Source organism: Euprymna scolopes, chromosome 5, assembly GCF_053919585.1.
Source record: "Euprymna scolopes isolate OS-2025 chromosome 5, ASM5391958v1, whole genome shotgun sequence".
Lineage (NCBI taxonomy): Eukaryota > Metazoa > Mollusca > Cephalopoda > Sepiida > Sepiolidae > Euprymna > Euprymna scolopes.
The window spans coordinates 42,281,418-42,295,227 of record NC_136486.1 but is presented as its reverse complement, the minus strand read 5'-3'; the positions used below and the strand labels follow the sequence as shown (position 1 = coordinate 42,295,227).

At 33.5% G+C, this 13,810-nt stretch overlaps 1 protein-coding gene across 8 annotated transcripts in view; it reads right to left on the bottom strand.

Moving 5' to 3' along the window:
- LOC145276793 (oxysterol-binding protein-related protein 11-like) overlaps nt 1-13,810 on the bottom strand; it is a 430,789-nt gene that overhangs the window by 373,920 nt on the left and 43,059 nt on the right. For 4 of the 8 annotated variants that reach the window (XM_080128099.1, XM_080128096.1, XM_080128097.1 and 1 more), the window contains one exon: nt 3,305-3,538. The exons of the other annotated variants lie outside the window; for them this stretch is intronic. In XM_080128099.1, coding sequence (XP_079984225.1) covers nt 3,305-3,382 — 78 coding nt within the window. In that variant the 5' untranslated portion in view covers nt 3,383-3,538. The remainder of the gene's footprint in view (nt 1-3,304; nt 3,539-13,810) is intronic. 8 annotated transcript variants of the gene reach the window in all.

Below are 13,810 nucleotides of genomic sequence, written 5' to 3'. Positions count from 1 at the left end.
TTTTACCTGTTCATATTTGACTTTTAATTGAAGTATCCTAGTGCTCACATCAAGTTAAAAAATTAAATTCAAATTGAGGAGGCAAAGGAGTCTGCACAATGGAAAATTGTTATTTAAATGTAACTTTAGGACATTAATGCAACACAAATACAATAGGAACACAATGAACTAGTTAATATTTAGTAGCATAGCCCTTCTGCAATTTGACAACCTGCAATCTTTTGGGCATTCCTTAAGTTAGTCTGCAGCAATACTCTGGTGAAAGGACATCCCACTTCTCTTTAATTTTTGTCCAAAGCGCTTCCAGATTTAAAATTTTATCATTGCGTAGCTGTTGCTTGATGTAAAGCCATACATTTTTTATAGTATTGAGGTCTGGAGATTGTGCAGACCAATCCAAACATGGAATATCATGCCCTTCAAGGAATCTCTTGGCATTGCCAGCTGCGTGAATGGGATTATCATTCAAATTCGAGCCAAAATAGGGTAGAAAATGCTCAATTAACATATTAATGTATTTGGTCGAATTAATTTTACCTTGCAAACGAACTATAGGTCCTGGACCGTTGGCACTAATAATGCTTCACACCAAAACTGAACCTCCACCACCTTGCAGTGTTGAAATTGTGCACCTAAAATTAAATTCTTCCTTTGATGGATGTACTGCCTACCATCACTGTCTACCCTATTGAACTTGCTTTTGTCGCTAAAAATCACTTTCGACCAATATGATGTCTTGATCTTCATTGTATTTGATGAAGTCCAGACTGCACTTTCTGTTCTTTACAGAAATCATTGGCTTGCATTCTGTAACCCAGCCTCACAAATTAAATTCCTTCAATCTGTTCTTAACTGTAGAAAGAAAGCAATTTTTAACAAGATTACTCTTGTTGGTTTTAGGGAGCTATTTCAAATCTGCTTCTGAGACTGCTGATCTTGATAGCATTGTCTTCCCTATAAGAAGTAGCTTTAGGCCGGTGCTTGTGGAAAAGGCATGCTCCCAGTTCGAGACCTGTATCGAGGTGGTGATTGAGGCTAAAGGCGGCTACATCGAATAGATGTCAGCTCTACTACATAATCAAGTTACCTATTTTTTCAATAAAAGCTTTAAAATAAAACTGTAGCATTGTTTTCTTTAAGGTGACACATATCATCCCACCCTGTATACTGTGTCTATTACTCTTGCTTTGATATCTTTCAATAGTTGAAAGTTCAGGCCAAGATCAAAGTGTAGTATCTGTTCCAGCATATACTACAAGCAAAGACCAGATGTGGGGGCAACTCCACATGCCTGACCTTTAACCAGCTTCCATTTCCCACCTCTCGGGAGCTGGTCCCCTTTTTCCCTTCCCCCTCCCTTCATTCCTCACATTAAAAATCGGCCTTGTGCCTAATTTGCTCGGTGGGGGAGCAAATAAATACCATCTGTTCTTCAAATGCTACACTTCAATTTCTTGTTCTCTCTCAGTGGAGGAGAAATCCCTCATGACTGAGACAATTTTTATTTTTGTTCCTTTTCTCCACATTAAAAAATGACCCTGGTGTCTAACTGTCCTGTGGGAAGGCATTGTAAATAGGAACTGATTAGGTTCGACTGTCCTATAAATAGGACACCAAATAATATATAATAGTACGACTTACTGCATTATTACTCGGGAGAAAGAATAATATTTATCTATATTCATCACTTTCTTTCAGAGAGTTGTTAGAACCTTCTTAAAAATTCTTGTGAAATTTTCCAACAACTCTACTTATTTGATGATGTATGAATTTATACAAATGAGTCTTGCAATACTAAGTCAGTAACATATTGCCAAAAATGCAATGTAACTCTTTGTGTATATAGCTTTGCTCCTTACCATAATGTTTTAATTTTATCTTAAACTAGCCTGGGTGCCCGGGTGTTTGGAGGTGTGTGTTGAGCAAAAAGAAGTGGTAGTAGGTTGTACCACAAAGGAGAGAAAGAACGTGAAAAAAATGTGACGCCTTTGTTGTTGCATCCATCGCCAAACCAGAAATGGCGAAAGTTTAAATTAAGGCTAGTCAATCAAAAAAAGGCGCTGACTTTAAAAAATATCAGCGAAAAAAGCGACCCCTCCCTGTAAAAAACTGCTCGGTTGCGGATGAAGGAATTAATGTTTTTAGCCAATTTTTCAATATTAGTCGTTCAAAGGGTCAGCTTTAAAACGATACCAATCTCGTGAAAATCTGTCACCTCTGACGAAAGTTTTAGGCAGACACACAAACATACATTTAAACAGACAGGTGAGATTTATAATATAAATGTATAGCCTCTTGATTTCTAAAATATATCATATGTACCCAGTGCCCTATTTAAAGTAAAATCAATATATTTCACTTTCAATATTTCACTTTCTAAAAAAAACTTTCTTTTCAATTTGTGTGCTCTAACCGATTTTTAGTCATTTGCACAAAGTTTCAACTCACCAGTAAAAATTAACATATCCTATGACTTAATGGGTTAAAAAAGGAAAGAATAAAAAATTGAAATAGTTCATCATAAACAAAAGGGGCTATCATTACAGATAGTAACATTATGTAAACCAGATTGGAGGGAGAGAGAGAGAACTGAAAAAGGCAAATTTTGTGTTCATTTACAGTTAAAGGTAATGAAGCTAACTAAAAAAATAAAAGATAGGTATAGTCCATCACAAATAATAGGGAATATCACCACAAGTATTAATACTATTAAACCTTTAAATTAAAGTATATATAGTGAAAAAAAAAAAGTTTTGAATTTTATCTTTACAAACTCTTCCCTCCCCCACACAAAATTAAAATAAAATAATCTTTTTTTTTTCTAGTATAAAATAAAAGTGTGCTCTTTTTATCAAAACAAATCACATGTAATATGTGTGTGGGTGTAATATATATATATATATATATAGATATGTGTGTGTGTGTGTGTGGATGTGTAAAGCTAGTGGGAGAGTACTCCAGCAGAGTGCTCAATTATTAAGAAAAATTTTAAAATAAGAGCATAATTATTATTTATGTATTACAGAAAATCAAAATAACATCAATACCATCGGTTTTAAATCCGAACAAAGGAGACTTAGAGTTGGTCTTCTATGCCAGATTCTTATCAGCCACTTTCCTGTGAGACAAATATAAACAGAGGCTGATGAGAGTTCGGCATAGGAGACCAACTCTAAGTCCCCTTTGCTTGGATTTGAAATCAACGGTACTGATGTTACTCTGACTTTCTATAATACACACACATATATATATTAAAAAAAAAAAAAAAAAAAAAAAGGAACGGTGGCAAATTAAGGAGACCTACCGGAGATTTTGATTTTGAACGTGAAGAATGTAAATTCTGAACAGAAACGAGCCGAGAGTAGCTTTCCAAAGACTTCATTTCTGTCAGATCAGAAGATACAATATGGAGGAGGAGGAAGAAGAAGCAACTCAGGAATCCTTAACACATACGTTGATAGTCAATACTGAAACGGGGGAGATTTTGAGTGCTTCTAACTCACACTAATGACTACGGACAAAGTCCATGTTTGTTAATCTGAAATAAAAAAAGAAACAAAAATGAATTCAATTCCTCATGCAAGAGGTCAACATATACAAAAGAAAAAGGTTTTTGCCTTGTGTACCATTTTCTATTGTTTAATTTAATATCAAGACTAACAAGAGAGCATAATGGAGGACGTTTGAGAGAGAGAGTTGAAAAAGTGAAACAAAATCCTTTGTAAGTTTTGAAAAAAAAAAAAAAATCTTTTTTCATTAATAAAATCAGATAAACAAATACAGGACATTTTGGTAGCATTTTTGAAAATATTGAATTTATTTCAATAATTTCCTAAAATTGACTTTCAGATTTCAGATCTAAAAGCCTTATATTCAATCTGTTGTTAAAGTTGCTATAAAAACGATATGTGCTTATTCAGATTGGCACTTATGTCAGCATTTAAAATTAAAAAAAATACAGAAATGTCTGTTTGGTGGACATACCAGTCACAGGACGATGAAAAATCCCCAAAATCACATAATTTGATCAAGTGGTTTTCTTTTTATTCAAGAAAAACAAATTTTACTATTTTGATGAGGGTGAAAAAAAAAGCATCTTTATTACAATGAACGAATTGGTGGACAAGAGCAGACAATCCTAATGCACATGGAAACTGTAAAATAATTACTGATTACCTCTCCTTATGTTCTCTAGAAAAATATGGCTTCGTCTGTCATTTATTAGTAAAAAAACAGCAAATGTTTTTTTTTTCCTAAATGAAAAAAAAAAAAAAAAATACTTGATCAATTTTTGTGATTTTTGGAATATACAATTTCCATTCTGTGACAAGTAAATACAGCAGAACCCCAGAATAAAGCATTAAAAATTAGTAACAAAATACAATACAGTATATAATGCACATGTATATAATCAAATAACATTATAAATAACACTGTACAGCGAGGCAAATACTGTAACCAGGGGCTGGTAAAACATCATATTCCACATCGTAACTTGAAAAAAAAAAAAAAAAATCGTATCCTAGGGTCACTATATCCCGGGGTTCTACTGTATAATAGAAAAGTTTTACTCCATTTTTGTTTATTACTATATCATCATCATCATCATGCAGTCCGTCAGTCTTGACACTGACTAGTCGGGGCCTCAATGCTTTATCCTTCGGTGTTGGCAGAGTCCTCTTTCTGTGTGAAACATCCCGTCACAGGCACTGCATATGTGGGTGCCAGGGTTGTGTCGTCTATAGTGTCTCAGCTCTAAGGCTTCTCCAATCTTTCTATTTCTTTCTTTTCTTTGTTACCCAACATATGTGCTGCTTCCTTATTACTATAAGTGGCAATCTGAATAATGATGAGATCATTATACCACTCGAGAAAGTATCTTTCATCACTGTTGATGCAATTTTCTTCCTATAAAAGAGTTAGATACATCATAAGATCGAATACTGCTACCACATCTGGGGAGAGTTCTTGGGTTAGTACATATAAGAGAGTTAAGGTAGCAAGTTCAGTTCTTAGGAGAAGACCATGGCAAGGTGGAGGCGGGGTGACAAAAATAAAGCTGATGGAAAAAGAGATGGATAAAGACCTGGCTAAATGTTACTTGGAAGTCATGACTAAAAACTGTATGTATAAGATCCCATGTAAATGTGGAAAACTATACAAAGGTGAAACATGCCGTTCACTAAAAGTAAGGTTAGAACAACATGGAAAGCCATAATATGTGGAGAGATTAAAAAGTCAGGTATGACTGACCACGTATAAAGGAAAAAAAGGAAGCCATCTACCCTTATAGCACAAATCATAGACAGGGAACAACAGTGGAGAGTAAAACAACTCAAAGAAGCAGCACATGTTGGGTGACAATCAAATTACTAAGACCAAGTATAGGACTTAACACGATATAGGAACCATTAATCCCTATATATAATAATTTGATTGCAGAAATTCCCCTCTAGACCAAAATACCATAGGTTTACAACAACAGATGGCACATACAAATTTATTATGTCCACACTATTAGCCAATATCTTTAACTATAGTCCTAAAATATGCTGACAAAATGAACGAATATTAGTAAACAAGACAAACTTTCTTTTTGGAATCTTTGCTTTGTGCGTCATACATTATGACATGATAAATTGAATGAAACTCGATTCACTCACAGGATGGGGGTGTCTATTCTGAGAGCCGTTCTTAATATCAAAATGTTGTAGGTGACCAGAGAAGTTGCAGGTATCCATTCTGAAAGCTATTCTTCCCATGAGGAGCTTGGGGGATGAGCAGCAGCAACAACAGTACTTTACTTTTTTTATGAGAATGGGGTAGGGGGCTACTTATCATACAGCATTTTTTTTGGGGGGGGGGGGATAAATTTTTACCTTACATCCACCTACGCACTTTCCTTTAAAATGACAACTTTTGGAGGTTTTCCCCCATGCTGATTAAGAAAGTCTGAGTTATATTTGGCGGATGCAAGTAATTTTCACCCTATAAAGCCTGTATTATGCACTATATATATCACTGGCTGCCAGAACAGAATAAACAGAATTCATAGGCGAGAATAAAATCTAATTATATCTGACTGACACTGCCACCCCCTAACTAACTTCTTGGTTCATAGTATTTGCGCTTGGGGATCTTGACACCGACTATCAAAGTTACATTTGTGGCAAATATTTTGACAGTCACCCCCAACACTAAAATAGGGTGTCTAGTCTGAAAACCGTTCTTAACATGGGAATGTTGCCAGTGACCATTCCGAAAGCCGTTCCTAACATGAGGAGGTTGGTTGTTCGGCAACAACAACCGTACTTAAAATTTTTCTATGAGACAAGAAGGGCATGCTTCCACCGAGCAACGCTGGTTAGCAGGTCTTGCTAGTTATAAATAATAGATAATATATATAACAATAAGTAGATAATAACAAGATTATATATATATATGATTAGTTTTTTTGGAAAAAGAAATCCAGCAGAGTGCTCAATTAAAAGGAAAATCCGAAATGTAAGAGCGTATTTATATTTTGTGTACAGAAAGTTGTTAGATGAGACAAATCATTGGTACCGTCGGTTTCAAGCCTGATAATAAGGACCGTGAGCTTGATAAGGATACCTTAAATGGTCCTTATTATCGGGCTTGAAACCGACGGTACCAATGATTTGTCTCATCTAACAACTTTCTGTACACAATATATATATATATATATATATATTAGGGAGACCCGACCTTGGCCGGGATTGAATGATAATCAATGAATGTTTCACACTCCCATATTTTTATTGTCATCAAAATCGGTGAAATCCCCTATTTTTCAATCCAATCGATTCATTGCTTGCTCTAGTTGGGGACCCATCTTGGTGCACTGGGAGGAAGCTTCACATGCCTCTTGCAGTGACTTAGTCCACAATACATTGTAGTCTACATTGTACTGCAGAGAATCTACTGTTGATTTCATAAAATTATTTTATATATAATGGTTTGAATTAAAGTTTAAAATGTAAAAGTCAAGTATTATGCTTTAATTGTGCTATAAACAGAAACATTCATTTTGAACTTGCCCCTGTCATATAACAAAAGTACGTTCTTTGATATGTTGGGCCTTTTCGGCTTGTGTGGTAATAAAACTTCTCAAGTGCACTAGTGATATTAGATTGTGTAAGGTGTTAACTTTTGTCAAAATCGCCCGTTCTTTCTTTCATTGGATTATTTTGATTATTGATACTTATCAAAAACATTCCGATACAAAACCTTTCTAAGAACAATGCTAGGTACATAAAGTACATTTGTGTAAAATTTCATAAAAATCGGTCCAACCATTTTCGAGTCCATAGGGAACGAACTCACACATGCACACAAAGTTCCCTTCATATAATAGATATATAACAAATAAATGACAAAAGTCTATATTCCAAATTTCGAGATGTTGACCATCTTACCGTTTATTCCTTTAAATAAGTTGAGATGCACAATTTTTGACAGCACCTTTTTCATGGCACAAAATCATTCATTTAATTAGAATGGAAAAAATCAAATAAATAAAAAAAATAATTAAATAATTTAAAAAAATAATTTAAAAATAATCAAAAAAGGTAATTGCAACTTTTCTCCTAATTTTCGAATTTTGTAATCATGCCTATATGCCTTTATTTTCTTTTAAAATTGATTGTTGCTATTTCTTCTGATGAGTTAATGGCAAAATAAGTTCATTGATTGATATAATAATTAAATGAATGATTTTGCACTACGAAGCAAGTGCTGTCAAGAATTGGTCATGTCAACTATATGAAATAAAGGCCAAGGATATCACTTGAAAAATACGCTCCAGATACAAAATTTTTTTACCAATTTGTCTTTGGAATATTCGGTATAAAAGTGTTGTATCTTGCGCATATTTTTCAAGCGATATCCTTGGCCTGATAACGTGATTTCTCTGTAACAGGAAATTACAGAGACATGTATGCACATATGTAACCGTTTGTTTGTATGAATAATTAATCAGTAAATGGTTAAAAACCTAAAAAGTGCTCAAAAGGGTCTGCTAAGTCTGATGAAACTACCGGATCGTTAATTCGATTTTGGTAGTGGAAACCTATGTAACTAAGCAGACCAAAAACGATAATTATTACACACACACACACACACACACACACACACAAGGTGGCCCACTTAAAAGTAGCCCCACCTCTAATCTCTTAATGACCAACTGACACCACAAGACAAAATGCAATCATTTTTCCAACAAAATGGTGCTATATGCCACACATCTTACAGATCACTGACACAAGTTCATGACATGTTAACGGAAGAGAGAACAATAAGCAAAGGGTTATGGTCACCTTGTTCTCCGAACTTATCATCATGTAATTTTTATCTTTGCTGAACTTTAAAAGAAAGTGTTTATGCAAATAATCCTCACACTCTAGATCAAATATAGATAAAGGAGAACATTACCCACGCTATCAGGAGAATCACCAGAGAAGATCTACGCACAGAGTCTGCAAACGTTGTTAAACGTGCCCAGAAATGCATAGATGTCAACGGGGAGCACTTTCAGCATCTTTTATAACATTACACGTAATTTAAACAATAAAAGAATGTTCCTCCTCTCTACTACATTTCCGGGGCTACTTTTAAGTGGGCCATCCCGTGTGTGTGTACACACACACACACACACGTATTGTAGTAGTTTGATTTCATTTCCTAGAAGTACATCCATTTAAACGTGTCTACTAAAAAAGTGCTCAATGAGTTAACAAAGCATATTATATTAAATTCATTTATACAAACAAAAAGCTACCTATGTGCATACATGTTTCTGTAACTTACTGTCTAAAAGAAATCACATCATCAGTCCAAAGATATCACTACAAGTGATATCCTTGGCCTCATAATATGATTTCTCTGAAACGGGAAATTACAAAAACATGTATGCACATATGTAGCCTTTCGTTTGTATAAATGAATTTAATATATATCCAATAATGGAAAACCAAAATATAACTCTGATAACAGGAGTAGGTCAAGGAAAACATGAAAGCATGTAGTAAGAATGGACTTCAGAGAAAGAGGATTAAATAAAGATTACCTAGTTGTTGAAGATTATTTGTTTGGTAAATGTTCCTCGTTCAGTGAAAGTTATTTGTTCTGTAAAAACTATCCAAGAAGGGTGGCTAGTCTGCATGCAATATTTTATTTCATTTTCTACTTATGACCCATGCTTATACCATCATTTAATTTTCTTCATTTCTTTTCTAAAACTAAATCATGATTGGACACATTCTTGTCTGATGAGAGTATATCTTATGTATAAAATAGAGCCAGTTCATCCAGGTGTATCTTTGTAGTTAATAGCTTCTTTAATACAAAGTACATAATCAAATCTATCTTAACAGCCACACAAGGCGAATATTGGTTTGTATTCTTAAAAATAAATAAATAAAAATTAATTGCTAAGTGAATTTACTATGTAATCTTGGTTGATATTTCATTTTTGATAAGTTACAATAAAGCAGAGGAGCTTAACCCTTACACTCATATGTCCTCCCACTATTACCGACAACACTGGAAACACATTTAACAACAGACAAATTTTCTTAGGTACACAGGTTGACCCACATTCAAAAGAGATGAAAGGGAGTGAAAGTATAGAGAGGAAGGGAGAAGGGAGTGAAAGTAAAGAGATAAGGGTGTGAAAGTAAAGGGAGAAGGGGGACATAGCAAAGAAAGAAGGGACATAGCAAAGAGAGAAAGGGGAGAAAATAAAAAGGAGAGAGCGTATTTAGGCTCTTCTCTTACCACTAGATCCAAATGTATAACTGTTCAATAAATACTTTCCCTGACAAAGTTACTAAATTAAATGAAATATTGAAATAAACAGATTTTTTTCTATTGATATATCAAACTCAAGTGTGCTACTCTTCACCTTTTCTGTCCTCAGTAAGTAGAGGAGAAATCCTTCATGACTGAGGCAATTTTTATATTTGAACCTATCCAGAGTACCCCTTTTTGAGGAGCTGGATTTTCCCCACATTAAAAAAAAACCTTGTGTCTAACTGTCCTCCTGGGGAGGCAAGTAAATAAGAACTCAGGTCTGATGGACAAACAAACTAAACCTCTTTATAAAAATGCGTAAAAGCATCTAATAAAAAAATAAAAATTGGCAAACTTTTCTGGAAGAAAAAAAAATTGCCAAGAAAAAAAAACATTGCCTTTGTATTTTGGCCTCTTTATTAAAAATATCATTTGGCCAGCTAAAAGGTCCTACAGCCAAAAACAACTTTGTTTTATTTATTTTTAGTTTTTTTGTGTATTTTTTTTTAATTGCAATAAAAAAAAAAAAATCGATAAATTGCAGATAAACATTTAGCATCAAATCTTAATAAAGCTGGTCTAACAGCAAATGATATAAGCTTTTAAGTGATGTTTAAAGAAGCATTAATTTGTTTTGTTAATATTTAATTTTGCTTTTTGTAAAAAAAAAAAAAATCTTTCATTAAATTACTTTGCATCTTGGGTCAGCTTTGGGTTATTGTTTAATTAAGTTCCTTTATCTTTTTTTTCATTTGTTATTTTTTCAGTGCTTCTACACTATTAGGACGAAATTTCAGAAATCATAATTTCTGAATTTCACATGAAAACAATGGTATCTACATGTTCCTCGTATTTTTAACATAATTATATCCAAAAATTAGGAAATCGATGATATAGAAAATTATTTATTAAAGAAAATAACAGAATGTGATGAAAATGATCATAAGACACAGGAGAGATCAAAAGGGAGGTAATTTTCTGTTTTAATTTAAACAAGATGGCAGCAATTTTCCACCTGCTAACACGATTAAAGTTTTTTTTTGTTTTGTTTTTTTAAAATAATTCAGTAATATTCAGGTAATTTCGACTGCATAATTTGGAAGTTACCATTGTAATTTATTAGAATTGACAAAAAAAAAATCAGTTGAAACCATTGTTTTTTTATTTGAAAAATCCATTTATCAACTACAAAGTTTCGTCCTAATATTGTAGATGTACCCATTTTTTCTTATTTTTGTCCACACCAAACAAGAAACATTACCACTAAAAAATGGCTTAAGGGGCGTCTACGATTAGGTCAGATTTATAAAGGTTGAAACTGTGAATGGTATCACTCACATTCTTCCTCATCTTGTACTTCTCTTCACCGCACCAAGTCAATGCCTCTGAGAAATCAACAGTTGTTCTATTGTACCCAAAGAACCCACTCAATTCAGTAAAGTGCAGCCTTTCAAAATATTAGACAGAATTTAAAAAAAAGAAGAAAAAAAAACAAGATTCCAATCTAATAGGTCCCACACTAGCATCCATGCCAAGCTCCAACTCCTGTCCCATTGACACAATGTTGCATCCCTTGTTTGGGTGAAAAAGAGTAAATAATTAAAAAAAAAAAAAAAAAAAAGGGGGGGGGGGGTAGGGGGGATATTTTTGCTATTGCACTTTTGATTTCAATAATCAATATCCTTGAGTAGCTATTTGCCTTGATAATTGGTGACTCAAAAAAAAAAAAAAAAAAAAAAAAAAAAAAAAAAAAAAAGAAGCAGATTAATAGTAACTAAAAAGAAATAAAATAAAATGTATAAACCACGAGAAACACGCACACACATACAGATATACACTTTGGCTTGTTATCTGCGATGATATCTACACTTTGTTATGTACCTATTTACAATGCCTCCCCACGGGACAGAGTTAGACACCAGGGTCGTTTTTTAACGTGGAGAAAAGGTACAAAAATAAAAATTGCCTCAGTCGTAAAGGATTTCTCCTCCACTGAAAGAGAACGAGAAATGGAAGTGCCGCATCTGAAGAACAGATGGTGTTTATTTGCTCCCCCACCGAGCAAATTAGGCACAAGGCCGATTTTTAATGTGAGGAGTGAAGGGAGGAGGAAGGGAAAAAGGGGACCAGCTCCCGAGAGGTGGGAAATGGGAGCTGGTTAATGGTCAGGCATGTGGGGTTGCCCCCACATCTGGTCTTTGCTAGTCATAGCTAGTCATAGCTAGTCATAGCTTGCAGCATCTGTCGGAACAGATGCTACACTTTGATCTTGGCCAAGAGGCCAACTACACCTCATAGTGCGATCAACACAAGACCAGAACAAGCACAAACACTTCTAATATTAGCTTTGAAAAATGTGTGGTTAACGAGCCTAGAACCCTAACTCTAAATACCAAAAGGAGACCGTGCGACATCATCATCATATGAATGTATCTCATTGTATCCTATCTGGAAAAGTGAACTTACGTGATCAATTGTGAGATGATGGGTGCCTCCACAGTACAAATGATGAAACAAGTTCATCTGTGGCACGTGCACAATGCCCACCAAACTGAACACGTCTCTTGCAAACTGAGGTTGATATCATTTCTAGAGTTGGGTGATTTCGCCATGAGAGATCGATTACTCTTTTCAAAAGCTGTGTGTAACATCCATCCAAATGTTGTTTTGTTGAAAGACCGTGCGACACTTGATCCAATTATTTTATGGCGTAAAACCAGGTCTTAGTAGGGTCATTGGGACGAGGTCAAAAATCACACCAACAATTAATATGAATTGACTATCAAAAGTTATGTTTTAACAAACATGCAGGCAAAAATGGAAATAAATGAAACCTTGAAAGAATAGAAGGGTCTCCAGTTAGCAAATGATGACTAAAACATAAACAGAGTTTTGTAGACGAAAAATCATAAAATGTTTTGTTATAAATTAATGAGAAGTCACTGAAGGCTCAGTATTCCAACAAATGGGAGAGTTTATGCTAATTTAAACCAGCTCAAGTTTCGTTATATTTTCTGGAAATCAGCAAAATTACGCCAATCCCAATATCAAAGAACACGCATAAGAAATTAAATGATCATAGCTGGACACAAGCATTTGTATAAAAAAAAAAAAAAGAAAGAAAAAGAAGCATATAGTATAGGTATCTTATTTCAGTAGATATCAAGTCAAAGTACCACCAAACGGTGTGGATATGTTTTCCATGTAAATGCCAAATTCTAAGTGGCACCCAATTTATCAACATAGCGATAGCCATCTGGCAGTTTAGATAAATATGAGAAAAAGGCTGGGACATATTTGGGGTTACACTGCCTGCAAGAATGTAATTTGATTGGTTATTGAAATTGACGTAATTATTGTAAAAGAATTTAAAACTTAAAATGAAGCAGTATTGAAATTGACATGATAAAATTTAAGTGTCTGAGATTAGTGGGGGTGCTGCTTCAAAAATTTTACGTATTGTAAAAGAAATTCAAATATATAAATAAATATTTAATCAAATAATAAACAAACATTCAAATAAATATTCAAATATATAAGAAAGACAAATAATCAATCAGAAATGGATAATACGCAAAACAATTTTTTATTAATTGTGTACACTTTACAGAATAATAAAAATATACACATTTATTCCTTTTAAACTTTTCAGATTAAATAAAAGTTTGCGTTTTTTTTTGTGTTTTTTTTTTTTTTGCAAACAAACGAAAAACATTTTTTTAAATACATTTTATTTACAATTTTTTAATAACTTATTTTTCATATAAAAACAAAAAAGAAAACTTTGAAATTTACTTGCCTCCCTACAAGGGTTAATTTAGGAGTTTACTATTTGAAAATAGCGTTTTATTTAATAACAGTTTTATTTACAAAATTTATTTTTAAAAATGCATTTGTAACAAAACGTATTTGTAAATAAAATACAAAATAAAAAGTTTACATTTTTATATAGTGAGCAAACAAACAAAAATATTTAAAGATACAAAATTTTATTTACAAA